General features: G+C 38.3%; 2 protein-coding genes across 13 annotated transcripts in view; one reads left to right on the top strand and one right to left on the bottom strand.

Moving 5' to 3' along the window:
- SUPT20H (SPT20 homolog, SAGA complex component) overlaps window positions 1-14,852 on the top strand; it is a 29,579-nt gene extending 14,727 nt beyond the window's left edge. For 2 of the 11 annotated variants that reach the window (XM_058825265.1, XM_058825263.1), the window contains exons 16-24: window positions 815-926; window positions 3,082-3,187; window positions 3,473-3,631; window positions 5,361-5,673; window positions 6,566-6,720; window positions 9,000-9,055; window positions 10,325-10,438; window positions 12,523-12,628; window positions 14,107-14,852. In XM_058825265.1, the coding sequence (XP_058681248.1) occupies window positions 815-926; window positions 3,082-3,187; window positions 3,473-3,631; window positions 5,361-5,673; window positions 6,566-6,720; window positions 9,000-9,055; window positions 10,325-10,438; window positions 12,523-12,628; window positions 14,107-14,204 (1,219 nt within the window). In that variant the 3' untranslated portion in view covers window positions 14,205-14,852. Of the gene's footprint in view, window positions 1-814; window positions 927-3,078; window positions 3,188-3,472; window positions 3,632-5,360; window positions 5,674-6,565; window positions 6,721-8,999; window positions 9,056-10,324; window positions 10,439-12,522; window positions 12,629-14,106 lie in introns of all 11 variants that reach the window. The other 9 variants (XM_058825271.1, XM_058825268.1, XM_058825261.1 and 6 more) reach the window with 7 other exon arrangements.
- On the bottom strand, window positions 3-24,099 carry EXOSC8 (exosome component 8). 2 transcript variants are annotated; one of them, XM_058825275.1, is made up of 11 exons: window positions 23,931-24,079; window positions 22,298-22,334; window positions 21,211-21,274; window positions 20,587-20,660; window positions 19,994-20,039; window positions 18,889-18,994; window positions 18,757-18,802; window positions 18,395-18,491; window positions 17,217-17,337; window positions 15,184-15,290; window positions 13,818-14,775 (listed from the first exon to the last, which is right to left on the bottom strand). In XM_058825275.1, the coding sequence occupies exons 1-11, from the start codon at window positions 23,945-23,947 to the stop codon at window positions 14,660-14,662; spliced, it is 831 nt and encodes a 276-aa protein (XP_058681258.1). In that variant the 5' UTR covers window positions 23,948-24,079; the 3' UTR covers window positions 13,818-14,659. The 2 variants fall into 2 exon arrangements, with proteins under 2 accessions (XP_058681259.1, XP_058681258.1); XM_058825276.1 differs by lacking the exons at window positions 13,818-14,775; window positions 15,184-15,290 and adding an exon at window positions 3-553 and having other exon boundaries at window positions 23,931-24,099.
- Between the last annotated feature and the right edge of the window lie 5 nt (window positions 24,100-24,104).

The raw sequence follows: 24,104 nt of genomic DNA, 5'->3' as shown, positions 1-24,104 counted from the left end.
CTGAAAAATAAAACAACAATATTACAAGAGCCTAGTTTTAACTGGGATTGATTTCCTGATCATATCACTGAGTTGCACAAGTCCTTTCATCAGAATAAGCAACAGGGTTTCAGGGACAAGGACAAGAAGAAACAATAAAGGAGTATATTTCAAAGTCATTTTGTATATTCCACTCATGTTTGTGAAACAGTTTTCCCTCAGCTTGGTTGTCTTAGATGAGTAGAGATGTAGTATCTGATTCAATTTGATAAAACAATATTTTAAACTTGTATCCCTAATGCTTTAGGAAATGTGTATCATAATGCTCACAGGGGAGTGATTGTTCAGCCCTTGCATTTAGACTCCTCATCTGACATGGACCTCCAGCTGAAGGAGGGTTGACTGTTTCACAGGCAGCATAACCAGAAGAGACACTTTTATAAAATATTCTGGACCTCTGTAATAAAGGGAGAATGGGATCCCTGTTGACTGACATCCCAAAGATCTGCAGTTGCTTTTGGGAATGGAACTGTTCTGTTGTGTTCTGTATTCCTCCAGTAGAGTGTTTCTCACACTGTATTTTGTATTAGAAAAAAAAAAAAAAAGAGATTAAAAGTTAAAATTTAATAAATCTGAGAGCCCAGGAATATAATGTAGAAAGATACAAAGAGGTATAAGTATGTTTTATATATGTGCATCTCTATGTTATGTAGAGATATGCTTACACAATATATAAAATATATGACTATAACATATACAATTATGTGTTTATCTATACGTATACTCTGGAAGTTCAAACTTGTTAATCTTTTTATGTCGTTATTGTTTGTTTCAGGGTGGTGAACCAGTACCAGGAGTTAGTGCAAAATGAAGCTAAATGTACTGTGAAAATGTTTCATAATTCAAGTGGATCAGTCAGTCATCTTTCTCCAGGGAAGGAAATGGAAGTGAGTTTATCAAGCTACAAATTTCTTTTATTTGCGCTTAATTATTGAAATATTAGAATAAATTTTGCTATCCACATTTAACAGTAAAATAACCTAAAAATGTTATCCTGAATGAATTTTTAAATGGGTCATGATCATTCAATGTGAGTATATTGGAAAAGTTAGTGGAAAACTTTTATGTTTTCAATGTTCAAATGTTGTCTTTTAGCTGTTTTAAGGGGTGGGAGGTTGGCTCTGTATCATGTAGTTAGCTCCAAAGTTTTGTTTTAGCATTTTCCCCTGTTCAGGTGAAACTTTCATAGAGCAGTATAGTAAAATGCAGCTGTGTGTCTTGTTTTGCAGGTCAGTAAACACAGAAGCAGATGGAGTAGCTGAACTACTTTTACCTTTAGAAATTCAAATTACTTTCTCTTCAATTTGAAGAGGAAAACTTACAAAAACATCCAAACAAAAACCAATAGAAACAAAAAGCCAAAGGCAAAAAAAGCTCAAACATATAAAAAAAACCTCCAAAACACAAACCCCAACAACTTTAAAGTGTGTATGTTTACATGCACACACATTTCTACATTTCCAGTATAAACTCTTGCATTCCTAAATTTCCCTGCCTGTTGGCATTGCCTTGTGTTTTACTTGCTGCTTCTGGCTATGTTTGGTCAGAGTCAGTACTTCAGCAGTGAGCTGTGTGTTATACTCCAGCTAGTAAATGAGATTGGTATCCCCTGGGGTGTTTCCTTGACATCTTTCCCCTAAACATCTACTTTAAAACTCCAGCAATGTTTTTCTGAAGGAGGTAGTTCCTGGTGTCAGGCAGACCAGCAGCATTCCAAGGCCAGCAGTTGCAGAAAGGAATATGGGTGTTTCTGTGTATGTGTGCAGGCATACAGACACGTACAACATGCATGTGTGTATATATACATTAAAATCATATAATAAATGGGTGGAAGGGTGCTTGCCAATGTCAGCTTGTCTGCCTGTCCAAGCCCCTGCCAAAAGCTGGACTAGAGTTACTCAGGTTACTGTATTTAATTATCTAGTTACCATTGGAATGGAGCATTGGTCTTTATTTTCAAAATCAAGAAAGCAGATTTCAATACAAGAACAGAAAGACCTCAGAATTTTCCTCAAAGGATTCTTTTTTATAAGCAAGCAATTAGAAACATATAGAGGGACTGTCTCTTATCACTGAGAATCATTGGAAGTTAAGCTCACCAAAAAGGGTGATTCTGCACAATGCTCTGATTTCTTAGTTCATGCACATTTAATTGAGGCTCCAGTATTGACATAATATGTTCACTGAATTGCCAGCCTCATTTCCCAGTTTCAGCAGTTTGCACACTGTATGTTTGTTTAAACAGTACTGTCATTTATGGACATCTGCTATAAGGTAAAACCACATAGAATATAACTGAACGCATTTCACTGTTGAGTCTTTAGACAGTGTCAGCTATTGGAATTATGGATGTAGGGTCTGTTGTGAGTGACTGAGAACTACAGACTCAAACAGGTGAAGCAGATACATGTTCAGATAACCTTATGATGAGGATACAAAAGCAAACAAAAAGGCTGGATGTTCCCTCTAAGAGTATGAAGTTCTGGTCCCACTGAAACCAGTGGGGAAATATGTCTTGATTTCTCTGTATTCAAGATTTTCCTAAATTTATTTGAAATCCTGCTCCCAGAACAAAGAATTCTGATCCTGTTCTTTAAGTCTGTCCTGGTTGAAAATGGCAGGTATATAGAGAATGAGTGAATTAAATGATGTCATTTTTCAAGTAAAACCTAAATGTTTTATTATTTCAAGTGTATTCATCACTTTTGTGTTTGTGAAAATTACTATGAGAAATTCCAGAATTATGGAGAAAAGTGAAGCTCTTTAATTATATAACTTTTTTTTTTGCTCAGTTTAAATTTTTACGAGCACTTTCGTGCTGCTTCTTGATGGTAAAGAATTCATGTAAAGAGAGTTCATCATAGGTTATTTTTTAAAAATAAATGCATATGCATTTGAAATGGCTGAAAGGAATATTATCATAGTTCTTAGAAGCCTTCATACAAATCAGTTGATTTCATACAATCAATTGTCTTTTCTGTCAGCTGTGTGAAAACTTTTGTCATTGCTTTGGTAGTGTTAATTGCTCTTTCCTCCCAGCAGCCGGAAAGTGTATCAGGCTCTGTTCAGTCTTCAGTACTGGGGAAAGGTGTAAAACACCGACCTCCTCCTATCAAATTACCTTCAAGTTCAGGAAGTAGCTCTTCAGGTAATTATTTTTTGACTCAAACATCTAATTTTAACATGATCTGCCTGTTGTAAAATGAAAGTATATCCCTTTAGTTAAGATTTAATTAAAAAATACCAGAATCTTATCTGTGAGAAGAGCATGGGGTTTTTTGTTGGTTTTTGTTTGTTTGTTTTGGGGTTTTTTTGTTTTGTTTTGTTGGTTTTTTTTAGTTTCTGATTATATAGTTCACAAAATTCTATCTTAACATTCAAGGTAACGTGTGTACTTACAGAATAGTAATGTATTTTAATTATGCTTTTTCAGGTAATATTTTTAGTTCACAACAGTCAAGTGGCCATCTAAAATCCCCAACTCCGCCTCCTCCTTCTAAGCCTCCTGGTCTTTCTCGGAAACAATCTATGGATCTTAATCAAGTTAGCATGCTCTCTCCAGCTGCCATGTCTCCTGCGAGCTCTTCACAAAGTGAGTCACGACCTAAATTCTCCATTAAATCTTAGGCTTTTGCATAAATGCTTCCTGAGATAAACTTCTTAACCTGTGGAATGATGAAACTTAAGTGTACAGTGTACCCTAAATTGTATAAGTTGTGCAGCTTTAGGCAGGTCTCTTGTTCACTGTATGTATTTTATGTTTATTGTAACTGTGTTCGTTTTCTGTATATATATATGTATGCACCCTCTGTGTATACGTTTTAATACATTTTCTGCAATTAGCATGATCTCCTCATATATGAAAGGCTGGTAGATGATGTGATGAGATAAATTCCAAAGTGTAGATTTTTTTCCTCCGGTGTAAAAACAGTATGTTAGATCAATTTGCCTTTACATTATTTAAGCATCTGGTTTTTTAAATGTTATAGGAGCTGGTGCAGTTGTGTATCTGTGTATGTATATAATCTGATCAGTCCCGAGGTGATGATACAATAAACGATAAGATGATTTTTTAAAAACACTCCTACACTGTTTTACAAATCATTGCTGATTGCAAGTGTGGTGGTGATGCTGCTGATGATAGCACCATATTCTCAGGTGTAAAAATGCAAATTTCAATCAGAAGCGACATCCTAGTTAAAGTATTTATATTAACACTGACAGAATCGTTGTAATCTTAGCTGTAGATCATAAATGTTTTCTAAAACATGTATGTGTCTTGAGCCATTTCATGAACAGATCTGTACAAAGAGGAAACCATAGCTGCAGCTTCTCAAATTTTTTAATGAATACTTGTATACTGCACATTCCAGTATCCTGCATGGTATTATAATGTGCTTTTTGCATTAAATAATTTAAAATCTGGGTAGCTCAAAAGGTGTAACTTTTCTGCCTTCTTGTTTTGCACAAGATAAAAAAGAAAACTTAAGTTTACTTCCAAAATACTGAGTCTGGATTTATGTTAGTGTTATGAATTGTGTAAATCTGCTGCACACAGTAACCTTAAGGCTCTGGTCACCATTCATATTTATTTCCTTTCTTTCTGCAGGACATAAAAGCTTAAAAAAAAAAGAAAAACAAAAAAAACAGCTCAAGTTTTTTGGGGGTTTGGTTTTGTTTTGTTTTTCTATTGATAGGCTTTGCCTATTGCATCCACAGCAAATACAGCTGTGTGTGTTACATTTAAGTAGAGAGAATTACACAGTAGCTTTTAAAGATGCAGTATTGTCCTCTTCTGTGGTTCTTAAATATTAGATAGTTGCTTTTTATTTGATCATTACTTGGAAAATTGCAGTTTGACTATGATGAAATTTAGATCAGCCCCATGATCATTGAAACTGTACATGATCTTGCTGACTCTTGTTTTCCATTATAAGTTTTTAACACAACCTATTGTGCAGGCAGTACATGGATACTATTTGTTTAGGACAAACATTAATTAGATTAAAATGGTCACTAAGAAATTATTTTAAGTATTCTTGAATAGAATTATGACTTGATGTATGATAGATTATGGAAGCCTTAAAGGAAAATAGAAATTGGTGTATGCTACAAGGAATGAAGCATGGAGATTGGATTTTCTTTGTGATTATACTGCATCCTTAACAACGAGTGTGAGCTGCTACACTTGTCATGTAGAAATTAACACTTGCAATCTAAAAAATGGAAGAAATTGTCAATGCTAAGATTCCATTAACCTTATACAAAAAGGACTGGCCTTTTATAACAAACTAGCACTTTTTATTTTTCTCAATGAGCAGGGTCTGGAACTCCTAAACCATCTACTCCTACTCCAACCAACACCCCTTCATCGACCCCACACCCTCCTGATGCTCAGAGCTCAACTCCTATTACCCTTTCTGCCACCCCTACTCCCCAAGATTCAGGCTTCACCCCTCAGCCCACTTTGTTAACCCCATTTGCTCAGCAGCAAATGTCTCTGAGCCAGGCACTGCCTGTAATGACCATTCCTCTTTCCACCATGGTAACATCCATTACTACAGGAACAACCTCCACCCAGGTCATGGCAAACCCTGCAGGACTTAACTTCATCAATGTAGTGGGCTCTGTGTGGTAAGTCTTTTGTTATGATGGTTTCTTAATTTGCCATGGGGGTTGGTTGGTGGGAGGGGATGTGATCCAGGACTGTCCACCATCCATTAGGGTAAATATTTTTCAGGATGATCTATTAAAAAAGGCTTTTATTGCTTTCATCTTTGTGGAGTCGTATAGGTCCATTTCTGAAGGCTTTATCTCAGTTTAAGTGATTTCTGAGGTTTTGCTCTGTAAGTTTGAAAACTTTTTATTAGAGGGGAAGTAGATATCATATGCAGACTAATCTAAACGAAAAATGGGAACAGATTTGTTTCTATCAATTTGAAAAAGCATTGATGTGAAATACTCTTTGATCCTTAAAACTCATTTTGTGGTTTGAAGAAAATAAATACTGTCAAGAATAGATGGTACGGTATAACATGAACTGCTTTTTAGACTATAGAAAATTCTGCAATTATGATGGTCAGTGTAAGACACATAGTGTGCTTCAATGCAGGTATCAGACATTCAAATTACCCAGCTAAGGTGTTCAGCAGCTGGTCACTGTTGATAAATTAGACTTTTTTTAATAGGAGAAAAAAGAAAAAGCAAACCTGTTCTTTTTACAATAGTACAACCATTTTGCAGACTGTTGGCCTTTTAGTATTTCTAGAATGAAAGGACCACTTGTGGTTTATTTTTAACAGTTCATATCAAAGAAGAAAAAAACCAGTATGGGCTCATAATATCAAATATATCTTATGCTCTAGGCAAAATGATTTTTTTTTAAGCTGCATTGATGCTTTATCCATAGTTCCATAATTTACAGCAAGCTACTGATTTACTTGCCATGAGACAAAGGGCAACAATTTAGTTATTCAGACTTACTTGTGCCAATTGGGTTTCATGTGTTGTCTTTCCTCTTCTACAGTGGAGCACAGTCACTGATGAGTGGTTCAAACCCTATGTTGGGGTGCAACACTGGTGCCATAGCCCCTGCAGGTATAAATCTGAGTGGCATTTTACCCCCAGGAGGTCTGGTACCAAGTGCGCTGCCCGCTGCAATGCAATCTGCCTCCCAAGCAGGTCAGTGTGACTGAGTGGAAAAGCCACCCTTCAGACAGGGACAGTGTGAAAACATTCTGTGAGAAAAGTGCACTGAAGTGGCCTTTGTGTGAAGAGGTTGTGTATTTGATGACTGGAGCTCAGGAACAACATACATCTTTTTGTATTCAAGGCGTAGGCTGTGTTGGAGATTGTTTTAAGCTGGTTTTTGGTGAGCTGGGCTGGGGGTACACAGTCAAAACCTGGATTGTTTGGTGCACTCAGTAAGAAGTTCAGAAGAAACTCCAAATTTAAATGAAATTTTGATAATGATGACTGCCAGAAAAAAGGCATGATTGAAATTAGAAAGAGGCCTCACTTTCTAAATGTGTGGGGTATTTTATTCTAGCCCTGGTACTACTTTATTCTTGTACAACAATTAAGTAGTTCCTTATTGCCTTCAAATGCAACTATATAAATCTTAAAAGCACAATTTAAATTATCAGTTTATTTTTTCTGAACATATAATAAAAAAGAGTCTAATGTATGGTTATGGAATGAGAACAGTAGAAGACTTCAAGATATCCATCCCTTATACTAAGAGTTAAATCTGTCTAAACCATACTGAGCCAATGTTTATATAAACTGTATTTAAATGTCGTCACTGAAGAAGATTCCAGTCTTCCTCAGTAGCTGTCTGGAGTGGCTCATTATCCATGCAAAATGTTTCCTTCTAATTACAATGCATCTCCTGAATTGCAATTTTTTTTCCTCCTATATCCTTCAGATGTGAAAAATAGTTGTTCACTCTTTACCTTCTAAGTATCAAACATGCTGTCATGTCCCACATTTGTCTTTTTCTGATAGATCGTATTTTTCAAACCTTTCATAATCCTGTCACTCTTTTCTAGACTGTCCAATTTGCTTACATCCTTCTTAAAATGTGATAACCAAAACGGGACACAAGCCTGAGCTTGGCTGATTTACCACTGTGGAGCACAGCAGAATAAATGCATCTCATCTCTTTCACAACATTCCTGTTAACATTTCCCCAAATGAGGTCTGCCTATTTTTTATCTGTATTTTTTGCAACAGCATTACCTTGACATAAGAATGGCTTTACTGGTTTAGGCCAAAAATCCATCCAGTTTATATTCTGTCTCTGACAGTTGCCATTAGAGGATACTGAGGAGAGTGTTTGAGATGAGACAAAAATGTGAAATGAAACATCCCTTGTCTACAACTGTACCTCTTCTGGCAATCTACAGCTTTGAGACTTTCTCAGCTGAAGAATATCCACATGGATCTTTGTGCTTAATATCCTGTGCTAGATTTCTAGTCTGTGGATTTATCTAATTGGTTTTTGAACCCATGTATATTTTCGGAATCTCTACAGCATCTTGTGACAGTGAATTTTATAAATGTAAACTGTGTGGAGAGGTTCTTTTCTTTTGTGTGCTCTGTAGTTTGTATTTGGATTATTTGGATATGTTTGTGACCTCCTGTAACTTCACATGTCCTTTCTTGCTGTATAGACGCAAAGATAGTTACAATTTTGTACTTGCTCATTTGTCTTTTTTTAAATCAGTGTTACTGAGTTTTGGACCATTTCTTCAGTTCATGAGGATTGCTTTTAGTCTACTTCTGTCCTTTCAAGCACTATCAGCTTCTACCAGTTAGGTGTCACATTTTTGTACATGCTGTGCTGTCACTCACACACAACAGATGCAGGTAATGAGCTGAGCTAGGTCTGTGCAAGACCTCCAGGGCTTCTGTTTGAGAGCTGCTGTCTTACTGGAGTGTCACTCAGATTTGGGGTGGGATTATTTTCTGTTAAAGATTGGTAAGAGTGTATTACTTCATTGAGCCCTTGGACTTTTTTAGATTTACTGTACAAACAGTAAAGCTTTTTAAAGGCAGAAGAAGGATCACTGAAAAATAACTGCTGTGGTGTTCTCCACAATCACCTTTGTGTAAATGCACCAACAGGTTATAGGTCACAGGGTATAATGTTAATGTAGAGATACAGGTTTCTTTCCATTTAGTCAGCTCTTGTGCACTTTGAGTCTGAATAACTATGAGCTGCATTATGGAAAATACAGCATTGTATTAAGTTTACACCTTATTTACACTTGCCAATATTACATTTTTATTATACTTGTATTATTATACACTGAGTATTAAGTTTACACTCAATTTACACTTGCCAGTTTTCCAACTTTCATATGTTTAGAAATAGTCCCAGTGGAAAGGTGCACTGCAAAACACAAATAGAACTGAGTAAAGACTCACTACTAATAAAAAGATGTTTTCTTTAACAGGCAGCCCATTTGGTTTGAAAAATACATCAAATCTTCGGCCCTTAAATCTTCTACAGGTAATTTATATACTTGGACACAATAATAATGATAATTTCTTATCTTTCTGTAGAGACCTGCTTAGTGCTGCTTACTGCACTGCCCCACACAGATCTTTGGAGGCAGTTGGTCAGACCATTTACTGCAAATCTTAATTGCTTATTTAAAAGGCTTAGAATAGACATACAAGGTGGAAGTTATATTCCCAGCTCAAAAAAAAGCAGATAATTCTCAGTAACAATATAAAGATGCAGACATCTGAATTCAAAAGATTAACCCTAAAATACAATCTTTCGGGATTTGCCTAAGGTTTCATTGCAGATCACAGACTAAAGTTACAATTATAGTGTACAAAACAGTGTAGTAGAATCACTCAGAGGTTACACATAGAATGCCTAAAAGCCAAGCTCAGCATGCACAAGTAGGTGCAGTAATAGGTTTCAAGAGGTTTTAGAAATGCAAGTTCATGTAAGATAGGGAGTTTGGAAGGTCTGTAAATGCTTTATTTGCACTAAGCATACACACAAATACAAACATGAGCAGATATTTGTTATGTCAGAGTTGCATTTAAAAGCAGAGCAGGGGTTGTTTGTGGAACTGGGCAGAGTTCCCAGACCTTGCAGTCAGCTGCCAGATGCAGGTGCAGAATTGCAGCTTCAGTGTTCCACATACATTGCACCATGCTTCAAAAAATTACTACCAGCTTTGCTACTTCCTCTTCCCACTCCTGTACACTGCAGAAAGATGGAAAAGGGCAGGCACAGGAGGCAGTTATGTCAGAGTGGAGCTCTTCTATAGAATTAAATGCTTGCATATGAATGATTCCATGAAGGACATTCTTTCAAGCTAGCTCTGCCACTCATATAAACCAAGAACAATTCAGCTGAAATAAGTGCAATTAAAGCTGGGGTAAGGGAGAGGAATCAAGGCCGTTTCACTATCTATTAAAATTCAGTGGAATATTCTGAAAGTGGAAATTATATACAGTGCTGTTGAAGACTGGCATTTATTTTTCCAGTATCAGTACAGTATCTGCCATTTCAATTAAAATAATTACAATATATTTTCCTATGGAAATACCTTTCTGTCAGTTCATTCAAGTTTGTTTTCAGAGCATGAGCCTTTTCCAGAAACAGCAACAATTGTAAATTGATTGATTTTAAAGGCATTACAAAACAAAAAATCAAGCCTCTGGGAAGTACACCACTATCAATACAATCTTCATCCTAGAACAGTAGGAAACTCAGCAGTTTGATTGAATTATGCCTTTTGTTTTTAATCTTCAACAGCTTCCAGGTGGTTCATTTATTTTTAACCCACTCCAGCAGCAGCTGTCACAGTTTTCTCCAAAGCAGCAATCTCAGCAGCCTACAACCTGTAGTCCTCAGCAGCAGGGAGAACAGGTGTGTGCTAACAGCCCTCAGTCTGGGGTGCATGGATGAAACAGTTCCGCCTATTCTCCCCATCTCCACAAGTAAATGAGCCATTACCCCATGGATCTGAAGCAGAGGGGAAGGAAACTCTTCCTCCTAAACTTTCTCAAACAGCAAAGAGTGCAGTGGCTCTGTTGCTATGGCTGGAGCTGGGTTATACTTCTTTATTTGTATCCTGTATAGAAAAGCTATAACAACTGCTGAGCATTGTCTAACTCTGTCATGAAGAGAGCCAGCCCCATTGTATGAGTGGTGTAAAATCAGCTTAGTGCTTTGTTTATCATAACTAACAGATGAACAGAGAAAAAATGCAGTCAGCCTTATAACAGAGAAACAAACACTTGTTACTGACACTGCTGTGAGCTGGCTTACAAACCTCACTGCTGTAGTTCAGCAGAATTTTCTTTGCACCAAAGGAAATACAAGTTGTCTTTAAAGCTGTAATCTTAAGAGATTTGCTCTGCTGCTGCTTGTAATAAGTGTTAAAGGCTTTAATCACTGAGGAAATCTGAAGTCTTGATAGACACCAATCCATCTTTAAATGACAAATTTTGAGTGGTCAGTTGCACCTTAAAAATCCTAAGGTACAAGTACCAGGTTAGTACTTAAAAATCCTAACCAACATTGATGCAGCAGTATGAGAAAACTAGCTGTTCTGCTTTTGATTTCTCAGACACACAAGCCTTCTGCTTAACCAAATACTCTCTACTGGGTACTCAAGTTTGTCATAATTTTACCTGTGATACTGTAGACTGTTTTTTTATGATATATAGCCTCCTGTGCCACAGGCCTTGTTCTGGATTGTGGGAAGGTTTAATGGGAAACTTTGCAATTTGTTCACAGCATCTGAATCTCTGAATGTCAGCTAGTCGTTGAACTACTGAAAAAAAAAAAAAAAGTAATGTGACCTTGTACTGTTGGGTTTTATTTTCTAGATATTGAACATCAAGGGCATTTATAAAAAGGCTGACGTAAGCATAGTTCTTGTGGCAGGAAGTTCAGGAGAAAATCAATCTCTGCATTGGTTAAACTGCCCTAAGGAACTTCTTTCATACCTTGCATTATAGAGGAGGGGGTTGTTGGCTAAAATGAGATATTATGAATGCTAGATTCCTTAGCTTTGGTACGGATAGGAATGTTACGTGCTCACAGTGCTTAGTGAAAAAACTTAGGCCCAAAAGCAACAACAATCTTCTGTGCTACTAATATAATATAAACATGCATTTTCTGTCATACTTAGGGATTCTCCCCACATGGTGTTTCTATGACTCCTAGTCATCATGGAGGTGATGATGTCTCAACATGCAATCTTTTGGTCTGGTTTTCCTAGATCTTAGTGGCATTATAATGTAATGCCGAAGAAGCATTGCAACTCCTGGACTGAACCATCTTTTTTCTGACTCATAAGCCATACATATAATGAATTGTGCATATAATACTTTATTTTCCTTTGTTATAAATCATTGCGTAATTTAAGTTCTAGAAGAGGTCATAATTCAGCACCCTTTGACTTCAGGAGACATTGGTCAGACTCCATTAATTCGGTTTAAGTGATTACTGTGAAAACTACTGTGTTCTGATAATGTGATTTTAAAAGCAGGGTCTGTATTTTTATGAAATTAAGATGTGTAGCACAATACGAACATGGGAATGCATCAGCCTTTGCACACTTTGATGGATTAGGACCTTTACACATGGGTATTTCAGGGGCCCCTGAAGACTTTGGGGCTGGGAGTGGGACAGGAAATTGTTGTAAGATTACAACCATGATGTGTAGTCTCTGCTAGACTGCAGAGAAATTGAAAACTATGTGGACTTCTGCTGAGTAACAGGAGCACTACCATTTCTGCCAAAACAAAGCTGTTCTGGGGTGTTCAGTATCTGTTTGTTCTGCTATTACTGACTACACTAGCCTGTATCTGGCACACACTGGATGAAGTAGCATTAAATGTTTTTAAATGGCACTTCAGAAGTTTGCCTTCACACTGGCTTTATTTGCTTATTCATTGATATGAAAGTTTGGTAATAAGGATCAAGCTTTTCATTTTTGCTAGGGGTCTGACCAAGGTCCATCCAATCAAGATCAGGCATTATCTGCCCAACAAGCTGCTGTAATTAACCTGACTGGAGTAGGGAATTTTATGCAACCTCAAGCCACAGGTATGTGCTTGCTGAGCCTCCTTTTGTAGTGAAGTGTTTATGTTGATAAATTCACACTGAAATGAAGTTTGGTCTTAAGGAAGTCTTACGTTAGATCACAATGATTTACTGTTTGTTATCAGGACATGAATTCTATGAGAAATACTCGACTTCTAAAGCATGCACTTCTCTGCTTTGTTTGGCAGTTAAGTGCCATCAATTTATAGTATCACATGAAAGCAAGTTACACTTAAGACAAAATGAAAATGCAGCGAACTTCATGCCAGACTTCATTAAGGAATGTTTCTTTAACTCTGTGCTTAACATCTAGTGTGAGAAACCTTTGTGTCTCCACAAGCACTTCATAATCTAATTAACTAACAGTATGTATATCATGTATACTTTATTCTGCACTGTTCCAAATCTGACTCTGAAACTAATTCAATTGATCCCCCTTTCCTGTTACACTGTATTCCTATGTCTTCCTCCCCTGACCAACTCAATCTGACCTCTTTGACCTGCCTGCTTTCCCCTTCTCCTTTCTCAGTGTTGTCTCAGCTTGGCTCTGCTGTGAACAGACCTGGGCAAAGCCTTCCTCAGCAGAGACTCCAGCTCTCTTCTGCCTTGCAACAGCAACAACAACAAGCCTTGCAGCAGCAACAGATACAAGTAATCCAGCAACTTCACTCTGACTGTGTTAAAAAAAAATCAAATTAAAAATACAATTCTTGGCTCCAAAATCCAAAATATTACCCTCTTGGGCTCTCTTTTTAATTAATGCAGTTATGGTCTCGCAAATTTAAAGAAAAACAAACAACAAAAACCAACATGTATTTGGCAAACTATCATGCAAGACCTGAAATCTGTGGTTCTCTCAGCTTGGAGCACTGAATTTATTTTTATTCATTTAAGCCCTCCACCTTCCTGATTTGCAAACATTCAAGGGGTGCTTGTGGCACATATCTAAATACTATACCAGGTGCCAATAGATTTCAAAATGGCATGGATGTAAGCACCTGGAAGTTCAAATGTAGCCCTGCTACAGTCAGTACATGAAAGCAAGAGCTTTGCAAAGCTCCTTTACCATTCAGATGCTTCATGAAAACATTTTAGCATTTTTTAGCACACAGTCGCATGTTTGTAATATATACAGAAAATTCATACAATGCATACACTGAGAAGCTATCACATTAAAAAGGTACTGTGTAACCCAAACACTCAGTGAAGTTGCTGAGTTACTGCAGTTACTGCAATGAAGAGCAAGGGCAAAGAAACAAAGCTGTGCACATTCACATGTAAAATGTTAGCTTGTGCCCTCAGCAGGCTTCTGTGCCACTGGTGCTGCTTGACTGTACCCAACTGCCCCAGTACATGGTGTGTTCCTTTTGTCAACCTGGTGCTTCTTTATTTTTTCTTTCTCTCTCCCTCTTCATTCTTCCTGATGTGAAAGCTTTATAGTCAACACTAACAAGCTTTTTCTCCCTTCTCCTCCATGGCAGCAGTTGCGATTCTTGCAGCATCAAATGGCTATGGCAGCGGCAGCAGCACAAGCAGCTCACCTGCATCATCAACATTCAGGCAGCCACTCAAAAAGTAAAAGGAAAAGAGGCACATCAGCCCCTCCAAAATCATGAGACTTGCCTCCCCCCATAAAAAAATTGATTGGAAGGGGATTTTTTTTTCAGATTGTTAAGGAAAAGGCTTAAAATAAAATTAGTGTTTTATATTACTGGTGGGAAAATGAACTTTTGACATTACACTAAAAGAAACGAACTGATTTTGGAAGCCAACCCTATAGAACTTAGAAATTTAATCTATAAAGTGGCTAGGATCTGGTTTCCTCTAGTCACTTAATTTTTTAACAGAATGTTTTATCTTGTATTTTTTACCAGTCAACAACATTGTACATAGAATGAGGGTGAAAAACATTTTAGAAAAGATGAACTTTGTAAATGTAGTATTGATATTTGTTTATTTAGTATAAAAGGTTTGTGAACACTGTAACAAATACAATTTTTACAAATCCATTTTTGAAAAGAGCTCTCTTTTTGTTCACTTGGGTGTTATACTTTTTATTACTTTGTCTATGAGCTTCTTTACTTCTTTGTGTCTTGTAATTGCTCTGGTGATACAGTCCTGAAGCTTGGCTCCTGTAAGAGGACTTCCACCTAAACATTGAAGGGAACAATTTGATTTTCTATTTAAACTTCAGTTATGTGTATCTAACTGTGCTTTCCAAATGCAAGTATTAATACATTAATTACTATTACCAGCACCTTTCACTGAGGAGCATACAGCTTTCCCAGCCCTAGCTTCAGGCAAAGATAATGAAAACAAACAAGAGTTGTAACAGGAGACATGCCCACAATTAGTCCTCTCCTGTGACTGCTTCTTGAACTTTAGTCATGCCACTCACCATCTTAAAACTTTTCAAGAGCAGGTAATTTAATGACTATTCAGGCAGACACTGTTACCATAAAGCACCTGCATCTCACAAAGCCAAGCAGGTACAGAATCTTTTCTTGACCTAACATCATCGTCTCTCATAGGCTTCTTTGTAGTAAATTTAGAAGTACCTGGTTTATGGACAGAACACAGTCTGCCTTCTTCATCAGTTACAATGGTTATTGTTCCAGTTGCTAAATCTTCTTCTTCAGCAGTTGGATCAACAATGAGTAATGTGCTTGTGAAAGAAATGCATGCACATATGTTGGTATACATTGCTCCATTAATGTTATAGCAAAATACAATTTTTACTGTAGTCTTACAAAATACTTGTAGATGGATTTAGTGCTCAAGCTTCTCTGTTTTCCTACCAAAATGCACCAATTTTAAAAGAAAGAAAAAAAAAAGCCAAAAAATGTGGGAGAGTCCACATAATCATGTGTTTGTGACTGTGGAAAATAGGCATATAAGCGGTTTCATAAACCTGTGACATTGCAGGAAAATGCCACTGAATTGCTACTTGCAGTATGTAATATGAAAGACTGCAGTTGTTATTTTGTAGTTATGCTGAAGACTGGCATTGGTTTTAGGTGTAGGCTGCACTAATTTCTACCAGACACCTTAAAGCAAAACTGATTTCCACTGGCAAGTTCACCAAAGTGGTTCTCAATTTGTTGTCAGTGAACTGTTAACATCACTCAGACTGGGAATAGTTCAAAACCAGATTCATTGGGTTGCTTAAGACAGTTTATTTTGGCTTTCATGCTGTCACATGAGCAGTTCAGTGCATGGCTGTTGTTGCTGTACAGGTTGCTGCCACAGGAGCAGCCCTGCAGCAGTGCTCCTCAGCCATGGCCACACTAACCAGCAACCTACCACTTGCATTACCATTCCATTTATTCAAGGAGGCTTTTTATGCAGAAGAAAGCTGCCTCTGGAAGCCAGAGTATGTAAAGCATTTTATTGAAAGAGCTATTAACCAGAATTAAAAAAAAAATAAAACCAACGCAAACCACACAACACAGGCAGACACCCCTTCAGTACTTAGTTTTAGAAGCTAAAAGGAGGCTTCAGTAACTTGTTTGATGCAACAGTTGGTTTCAGGGAAGGAAACAAAGCCCAACAGACACTCATGGAAAGCCTTCTTCCCCAGGCAGCTTTTTGGTCTATGTGTAAGTATGTGTGATTTGTGTGTAAATAATACCTTACTGACAGCTGTCTGCCTAGTATGTTACTCAAACACTTAGTGTACATCCAACTTCAGACCCAGCAGAAATGGTACTAAAGCAATTAACAGAGGCATTCTAAAGAACCAATAATGTCCTGCTCTGATGCTTTGGTAATCACTTGGTCAACAATTGACATTAATGCTCTCCCCACATCATTTGTTATTTGGATGAAAGGCCCCTACTAATAATTTCTGTAAATACACATTAATGTGCCATAACCCCCCATGATCTCCAAACAGACCTAAATCTTGAATAGCAGAGTGATCACTATCCTGTCACTTTCTACTTTGCAAATGGATGTCACCAGAAATGACTGCATTTCTTATAAATAGCAGCAGGGCACATTCTTAACATTCTTGAACTAAGGAAGACCCAGTAGACAATTTCAGATGAGGAGTCAAGTTACCAGATGTGATTACTTTGAATTCTCATAATCAGATTCTCTTCCTACATGAACAATGACTTAAGCATGCTGGCTACACTTCACCTTGAGTAATTATGTTTTCAGTTATCCAGGGGTTCTATTGTTCTAACTGGACTGTTACTTCCTCCCTCCTTTGTTGACTACATCCTTGGAATAAGCTGTTCAAACATTGCCATCTTTTCTATCAGTTACTTACACAGGCTTCTGAAACATTAATTGCACTAGTAACGTTTTCATCTTAAAGATACTTCAAAAACCTCAAACAGTACCCATCCATGTACTTTTAAGCTTATTTTTACTGCACTTTGTCTTGTGAACTCCTTACATCACAGAACTAGAGGCCCCTTCAATGAGAGAGGCTGTGGATTTAAGACGGGTGGAGCAGCATTGCCTGAGGCTCCACTCTGGTCCCTGGCAGAAGTGCACAAACATCATCGGTGGCATCTTCCATCTTTCATTTGTTTTACAAACACTGTTGTTTCCATAAAGTACAAAACAGTTTGGAACTTACTCATCAAATACAGCAAATGATGTGGCAACCGGATGCTTTCTGATAATCAAAGGATTCTTCTGTTTTAAATTAACTTCTGATAAACCAGTTTCTTCGTTTATCGTAACCAACGGCAATTGCACTGAAGAGATGAAAAAATTACAATGGTCTAATTTGAAACAGGCCTAGAAATGTTAACAAGTACTGAAATATTTAAGCTGTTCTCTTAACCCGCTGAGAATCAATCAGAATAGGTTTTCCTACATTATTTATACTCTCTACAAAAAAAAATCATTCTTGAATTCAAGGACAGTATTTAGCTTAGAATGACCTTTTCAAGGAAGTGTTTGATTTTTGTATTGAGGGTAACAGAACCTTTTCTCCTTACACAGAAATGTTTTCTACTTCCAAAATGCCACACAATTAAAATACTTTAGACTCTAGTACTTTAGATTCTAATACAGTAGAATATTTAACCAAAAGTGTTTTTTCCCCCAAGTCTACTGGGCATATAAAAAGTAATAATGTAGTCTCATGTCGTGAATTGTATATATCTGTAGAAACAGTGCAACCTGACCTTCAGCTAACTCTTGCCTCTTACTGTGACAACCCCATACATTGCTAGTGACAAGGACAAGAACCAAGTAGCTAGGGGAATTCCAAGGCTGGCAATTCACAGTTAGAAAGGGAGGCCTTGCCATAAGCTTCCCTTTAAACTGCTCCTTCATGCATTTATAAGCCACACACCTGCAAACAGTCAGGCCACACATTTTTTTACAAACTATAATTCATTAAGCTAGGAAAGGAATATTCTGTTGTGACAAAGTACTTCTGTAAGCAAAGCCTCCAACAGCTCTTCCTGCCTATGCAAAATACATTATCAAAGTAATACCCTGATGTAGATGTTAAATTCATTCATGGTCACTGCTGAAAGACTCATGTATCTGACACAAGAGAACACATGGCAGAACAGCAGTTAGTCCTTTAAGAAAGCAATAATAAGTGTACAAAAAAGATCCTATTTTTCAGGTGTTACACATCTATGGCATCCCACCATCACTTACACCTTGTATTTGCATTCAAATGACAGGAAACAAACAGTCCCATGAACTAGTTACCCACTTAGCAGGGTTCAAAACGAATGCATTTCTCCAAGCAACACTTACCAGAATGTCTCTCTTGTTCTAAATAAGGCTTACCATTTTTTAATGCTGCCAACAAAGCAAAGACACTGGCATCCAGAAGGTTTCCATCATAGTCCAGACATATGATATCACAGTATAACACCCACGCAAGCTATCAAAAAAGGTTTGCACATGTGAGATACTCCATCAGCTAAGTAAGTGGTCTAATATGTAAGAAAATTCTGGCCACACTACATACAGGTACTTATTTCTATCATTTGATTTTTGCACTTAGGAAGTAAACTAAGCTATGAAGACTGAAAAGCAAAACCAACACTAAAACCCCCTATAACTTCAAATACCTTCTGTATTTGTACTTGTGTACAGGTCCTGTGATCTTGTTACTATCTAACTCTTCATTCTGAGACAGAACTTACCTTGCCATTGGCAATACACAGATCTTCTTTCACTATCATCTGTGAACTAAAATAAAATGAGAGTAAGCAAGGCAATGAAAGGGCACCGAGACAGATTTGGTTGTATTTTAACAGCACTAAGATGGTTCTTACTTTTCAATCACATCTGCGATGAACTGACTTGCTGCTTGAGCCTCTTCACCAGGTGGTCCAGAGCGAAACCTCTCTGCACAGAGGGGGGGCAGCTCCACATTTGGAACTAGGTGGCAAGAATCATTAGTCATAAACCAAAGAAAACAGGCAATGGGTAATCAAAAATAAAAAAATAAATAACAAATGCTATTAATACTATTTTATGTACTTCAAATTAAAGGCAAGACCAAGAATTTTTCAATCAAGCCTTCCTAATTCTCCCCTCAAAAATAAAGTTATGCATGAGTTTGTATTAAAGAACTTGCAGAACTTGTACTCTCTGTACTCAGAAACTATATATTCCATGGAAAAGCACATACTCCTAGCTATCACTGTCTGTTTATAATCCTTCTCTATCATGACCCACACAAACACTTCTTTAAGTGTTAAGCACTTTTTAGCAGATCAAGAAACAGCAGCATTTCCATTCCACTGCCTGACTTTGCTGGTATGCTGTCTGCTTTCCATCAACTATTAAAACCTGAGGCTTTAGACTTGAAGCAAAAACATGCATAAACATTCATGAAAAAACCTAAGCATAGTCAAGCTTACTGAAAACAACATACTTGGGAGATGCCTTAGAAAAAGGGGACTTTGTCTCTCAATTCCACAAAATTATTTTATTTCCAAAGAAACTCCAAACAGGAGTGAGGAGGTACCACTGGGACTTACAGTTCTCTGAGAAATAAACAGTTTTTATTTCACAGTTTTTAACAGTTACATTTTTTGCCTACTGGAACTTTGAAACAGAAGTTAACATGCCTTTGCACAACCATGCATGCCACTGTCTTTTATAGAGTACCTTCTCCCTCTTAATATACACAATGATGCAGGTTTCCTTCCATGCCCAGCCTGGAAACTGCAACAAAAAGGTAGCTGTATACAGAAAACTCACAAGCAAAACAAAGGGAATTCTAGATGCCTAGATGTCAATTTTGAAATTAATTTGAAGAGTTGTAATAAAATTTGATCCAAATGAATTCTTTTAAGAAATCTACAGAACACAATTTCCACAACCTTTTAGCCGAAGTAATACAAAACCTCAGATCCATACTGAAACACTTACCAATATATCCCTTATTAGCAGAATCCACTGCAGGTGCAGCAAGTTCCTGGAGAAATACAAAAGAGAAAAATGAAGAATTTTTCAAAATATTTTTCAGTTGTTCTATATACAAATGGTTGTTTTCTTCCCAGTCATTATTACAATGAGATTTACAAAAGTCATTTTTAATCATTCCTTGTCTGTAAATTTCCTATGGAAGAACTCAGTACAGGGATGAACAGTCATTTGTCTTGTAGGTCATGGCAGGCCAGCAGTAGAGATGAGGCTACAAGGCATTCAATAGTCCAGCCAGCTCATTCCCAGTACACTTACTGATCCATGTTCAGGAACTTTTTTCAATTACAGAGCTTTTATCTAGAAATAACAAGGACTTTAGTTTTGTACATGATGGGCATCACAAAAATACACGTTCTCAGACTATATAGGTAGGATTACACAATTACATTATATATTAACTTTCAGGTCTGGAAGTAACTCAGGTGAAAGACTGTAATTGCATCTGACTGGCACATTATCGTAACTCCAAGGGCGATCAATTCTAAACACGAATGCACGAAATCAGCGAACAGATAAATAAAGATAACCAACCATACCGCTTTTACTCCGCAAATCACTGTGGTATTTCCTAACTTCACCAGGGCAGAACCATCTGCAGTTGTAATTGAACCTGAAGAGAAAAAGTACTGTTCAATAAAATCTATTTTCCCTTCAAAGCGCGCTAAATAACATCCAACCTTCATGGAGTATTTACCTTCCATCATTTTGTACTAAACACAGCCTAAGCAAAGTCTTGAATCCAGAGTGGGACAGAATCTCTGTATTAAACAGTCAATCATACAGAATGGTTGAGGTTCTCCAGCCTGCTGAGCCCCCTCTGCATGGCAGCAGAACCCTCTGGCATATCAGATAACACTCCCAGTTCAGTGTCATCTGCAAACTTGTGAGGGCACCTAAACTGTGCTGCACATGCAGGAGCGGAACTGACTAATCACATTGAGCACATTAGCCCAGGAACAGGACTGAAAACAATGTTTGAGGATACCACTGTACCCCACATTCTCTTTCATGCTTGTTGAAACTGTAAAGAAAAATCCTTCCTCTTCCTGGTTTCCAAATACAAGAACCAAGAAAACCAATTAGCAAGTCATTCAGGTCACCTCTATAACCTGATATTAATAATACCTCCCCCATTATTATTATTCCACATAAGCACTTGCCTATGTTGACAGTGGTTGTCCGAAATTCACCTAACTCTCTTCCATCAGGCCGACAGTTCTCCTTCTAAAGAAAAATTACAAACTTCAAATTAGAAAACATACTTTATCAAATAGCACGGTAATATTTTTGCTACAGAGTTTCATAAAAAATATGAGTTTTCCCTAGCAAAAATGCTAGGGAAAACTCAGTCAGACTATAGCTGGCTTTTCATCAACTGATATGTAGTTTGTGGTTGTAGGCCTACAAAAGAAAACTCCTGATTTTTTAAAATGAAATTTATTTAGACACTATAACAATAGACTGATGTCTCAAGGGTAGGTACTACAGGAGACTAGATTCAGAACATCATCCAAGAATGAACACGCACTGGTAAACTTAAAATGAGAGTTTCTAACTGCCTGCATTGTTTAGTGGAGCTCTTAAAATTAGAGTGAACTAAAGAAAACAAAAGAAAAACCCTGCACCAAAAGAAAATGCAGCATTCAAATACCATCAGTACAACACATAACCCTTATTTTAGAAACTGAAACAATATTCCATCATTTTAGATTACTCACCGCAGTTTCAAGCTTTTCAAAAGCAAACTCTTTTGGTTCAATTATGAGAACCAAAATTTGCAATAATACTGGATCCATTTCTAAGTCCATACAACTTCAGTAACAGCTGAACTAATTTAAGGTTCAGCTGTTCCGTGTTCTTCCCCCGCGGTTACAGTGTGCATGGTTAGCAGCAATAGTCTCTATTACTAATTTTTGTAGCATCTAAAAGCCTGGTTTGACACCATTTTGTACTAGGCAAAAACCTGCATCGCCATCTTGGTCAAATTTAACCTGAACTGCTTTCAAGACCAACAGAAGCATTCACCCATCAAGATGAACAGTATCAACACCATGGAAAGATGGAAAGAAAAGCATGTTCTGAAGAGCACAAAAGTTTTTCACCTGCTCAGACAGGTTTTTGGGTTGGGTTTTTTTCACTTTCTATTTCCATAGTTTCAGATTTCCATAGAGACAAGTTAGAAGAGCAGAAGCAAGAAAGAAAAAATTCACTGCAAGGAACTTATACGGCATCTTATGTTTCACTTACCAAAAACCTCCTGTAATATTCCAATGGTTCCACAGTTCTAGAATAAATAGAAAGAGAAATTCAAATGCAAGTTCCTGAGTAGGCAAGACACAAGGAAAAAAAAATCTGGGAATCAAGATGCCTGACAAAACTGTTTTGCAATACAGTTACAGAACAATGAGGAAATTTTAAACTAATCTAAAAAAAAATATGTTTTCACAATGAACCTGCCTGCGCATACACTGAACAAAAACTGCTAGCTTTCATCTTTCAAGGAATGCAAAAAGGAAAATTTTACTACACTGTGTGAAATATCTGTTAGCTCAAGGACTGCAAACCAATGCAAAAATCTGTATAAAAATGTTTAATTATTCAGTTTTTCTTAGAATCGTTGAGAAAATGTACAACTACAAAATATGCTTCATGCAGTGCTTCAGATGAAAAATAATTGATGCTTATTATTAATCATACACTAGTAACAGTACCTGTGTATTAGTATTTTAAGCAGGGATCATTAAGGTAAAAAAAAGTTTTATAAAAACTGTTGCCAATATTTAAACAAAGCAGTCACAGTTTTGTTAAAATAGTGCTTCTGGGACAGGGGTGGAAAAAAGATAAATGGAATAGGCAAGTTTTCCAAATGCAAACTAACACACAGAGGTATCGCCAACATAACGGCCAGCATGAATTGGCTCCTGCTGGCTCCACATGTGTTGGTCGGGTACCACTGGATTAGAAACCCAACACAAGGTCTGTTGTCTTACAGTTCATGTAACAGCACTTGCTAAACCTTGTTTGAAGCTTTTAAGCCACACAATAGAATCAAGGATGCTGGGACAGCCTACCCAGAGAAGCTGTGGATGCCCCATGCCTGGAAGTGTTCACGGCCAGGCTGGATGGGGCTCTGAGCAACCTGGTCTAGCAAAAGGTGTCCCTGCCCACGGCACAGGGATTGGAACTGGATCATCTGGGAAAATCCCCTGCGACCCAAACCATTTTCCTGTTCTAAAACAAGTAGTTATAAATGGGAAGTCATTGAATTCCCTACAATTTTAACTTTCTTATAATTCGGTCAGCTGTGTAAGGGGAGGTGTAGGTCAGAGAGCAGGAAAACGTTTGTCACCTAGAGGATTATTGGGCGCTGGGACTGGAATTTCCCCAGGGCAGAGGTCACAGCATCAAAACTGCCCGAGTCCAAGAAGTGCCTGGATAACGCCCTCAGGCGCATGGTGACTCCTGGGGGTATCCTGCACAGGGCCAGGAACTGGACTCGCTGATCATTAAGGATCCACCTCGGTATACTCTGCAATTCTGATACCAGGTAGCTCCGGGCCTCACTGAGCTCGGCTTTTTGCCGGGCGTTTTCCCGGCTGGCCAAACCCCGCTCGCTCAGTCTTTCCCGCACGCGTCGGGGGCTCCACAGCCCCGCAGCACGGACCCCATCCCTCCCAGACGCGCCGAGCCCGCCCCCGGCGTGCGGCCGGGGCAGTGACCGGATAAAGCCCTTAAGGGTCTCCGCGCGGCCGGAGGGGTGACTGGATCAAGCCCTCGAGGGTCCCCGCGCGGCCGGGGGGCGCCGGGGGGCGCTGGGAGGCGCGGGCGGGACCCACGGTGCGGCTCCGGCGGGACGGCGGCCCCCTGGCCCAGCACTTACTTGAACGCCGCCGCCATGGCGGTGCCGTCTCCGCCCCGGATGTGGCGCCCCCTGGCGGCCCGCCCTCCCGGCAGCCTCCGCGGGCGGACCGGCGGCAGCGGCGGCCACAGGGGTGGCGGCGCTGCCGGGCCCTGACCGCTGGGGGGCGCCGGCGGCTCCCAGCGGCACCCGGCG

Source organism: Ammospiza caudacuta, chromosome 2, assembly GCF_027887145.1.
Source record: "Ammospiza caudacuta isolate bAmmCau1 chromosome 2, bAmmCau1.pri, whole genome shotgun sequence".
NCBI lineage: Eukaryota > Metazoa > Chordata > Aves > Passeriformes > Passerellidae > Ammospiza > Ammospiza caudacuta.
Note: the sequence above shows the minus strand (reverse complement) of the source record. Positions and strands in the feature narration are given on the sequence as shown.

Excerpts from the sequence above, each read along its gene's own strand:
- EXOSC8 (XM_058825275.1), bottom strand. Across the intron at positions 18,803-18,888 it reads ATCGCAGATGTGATTGAAAA|TTCACAGATGATAGTGAAAG; the intron begins GTAAGAACCATC and ends ATTTTATTTTAG. Across the intron at positions 14,776-15,183 it reads GTGTTCTGTCCATAAACCAG|GTGGAAGTCCTCTTACAGGA; the intron begins GTACTTCTAAAT and ends TTCAATGTTTAG.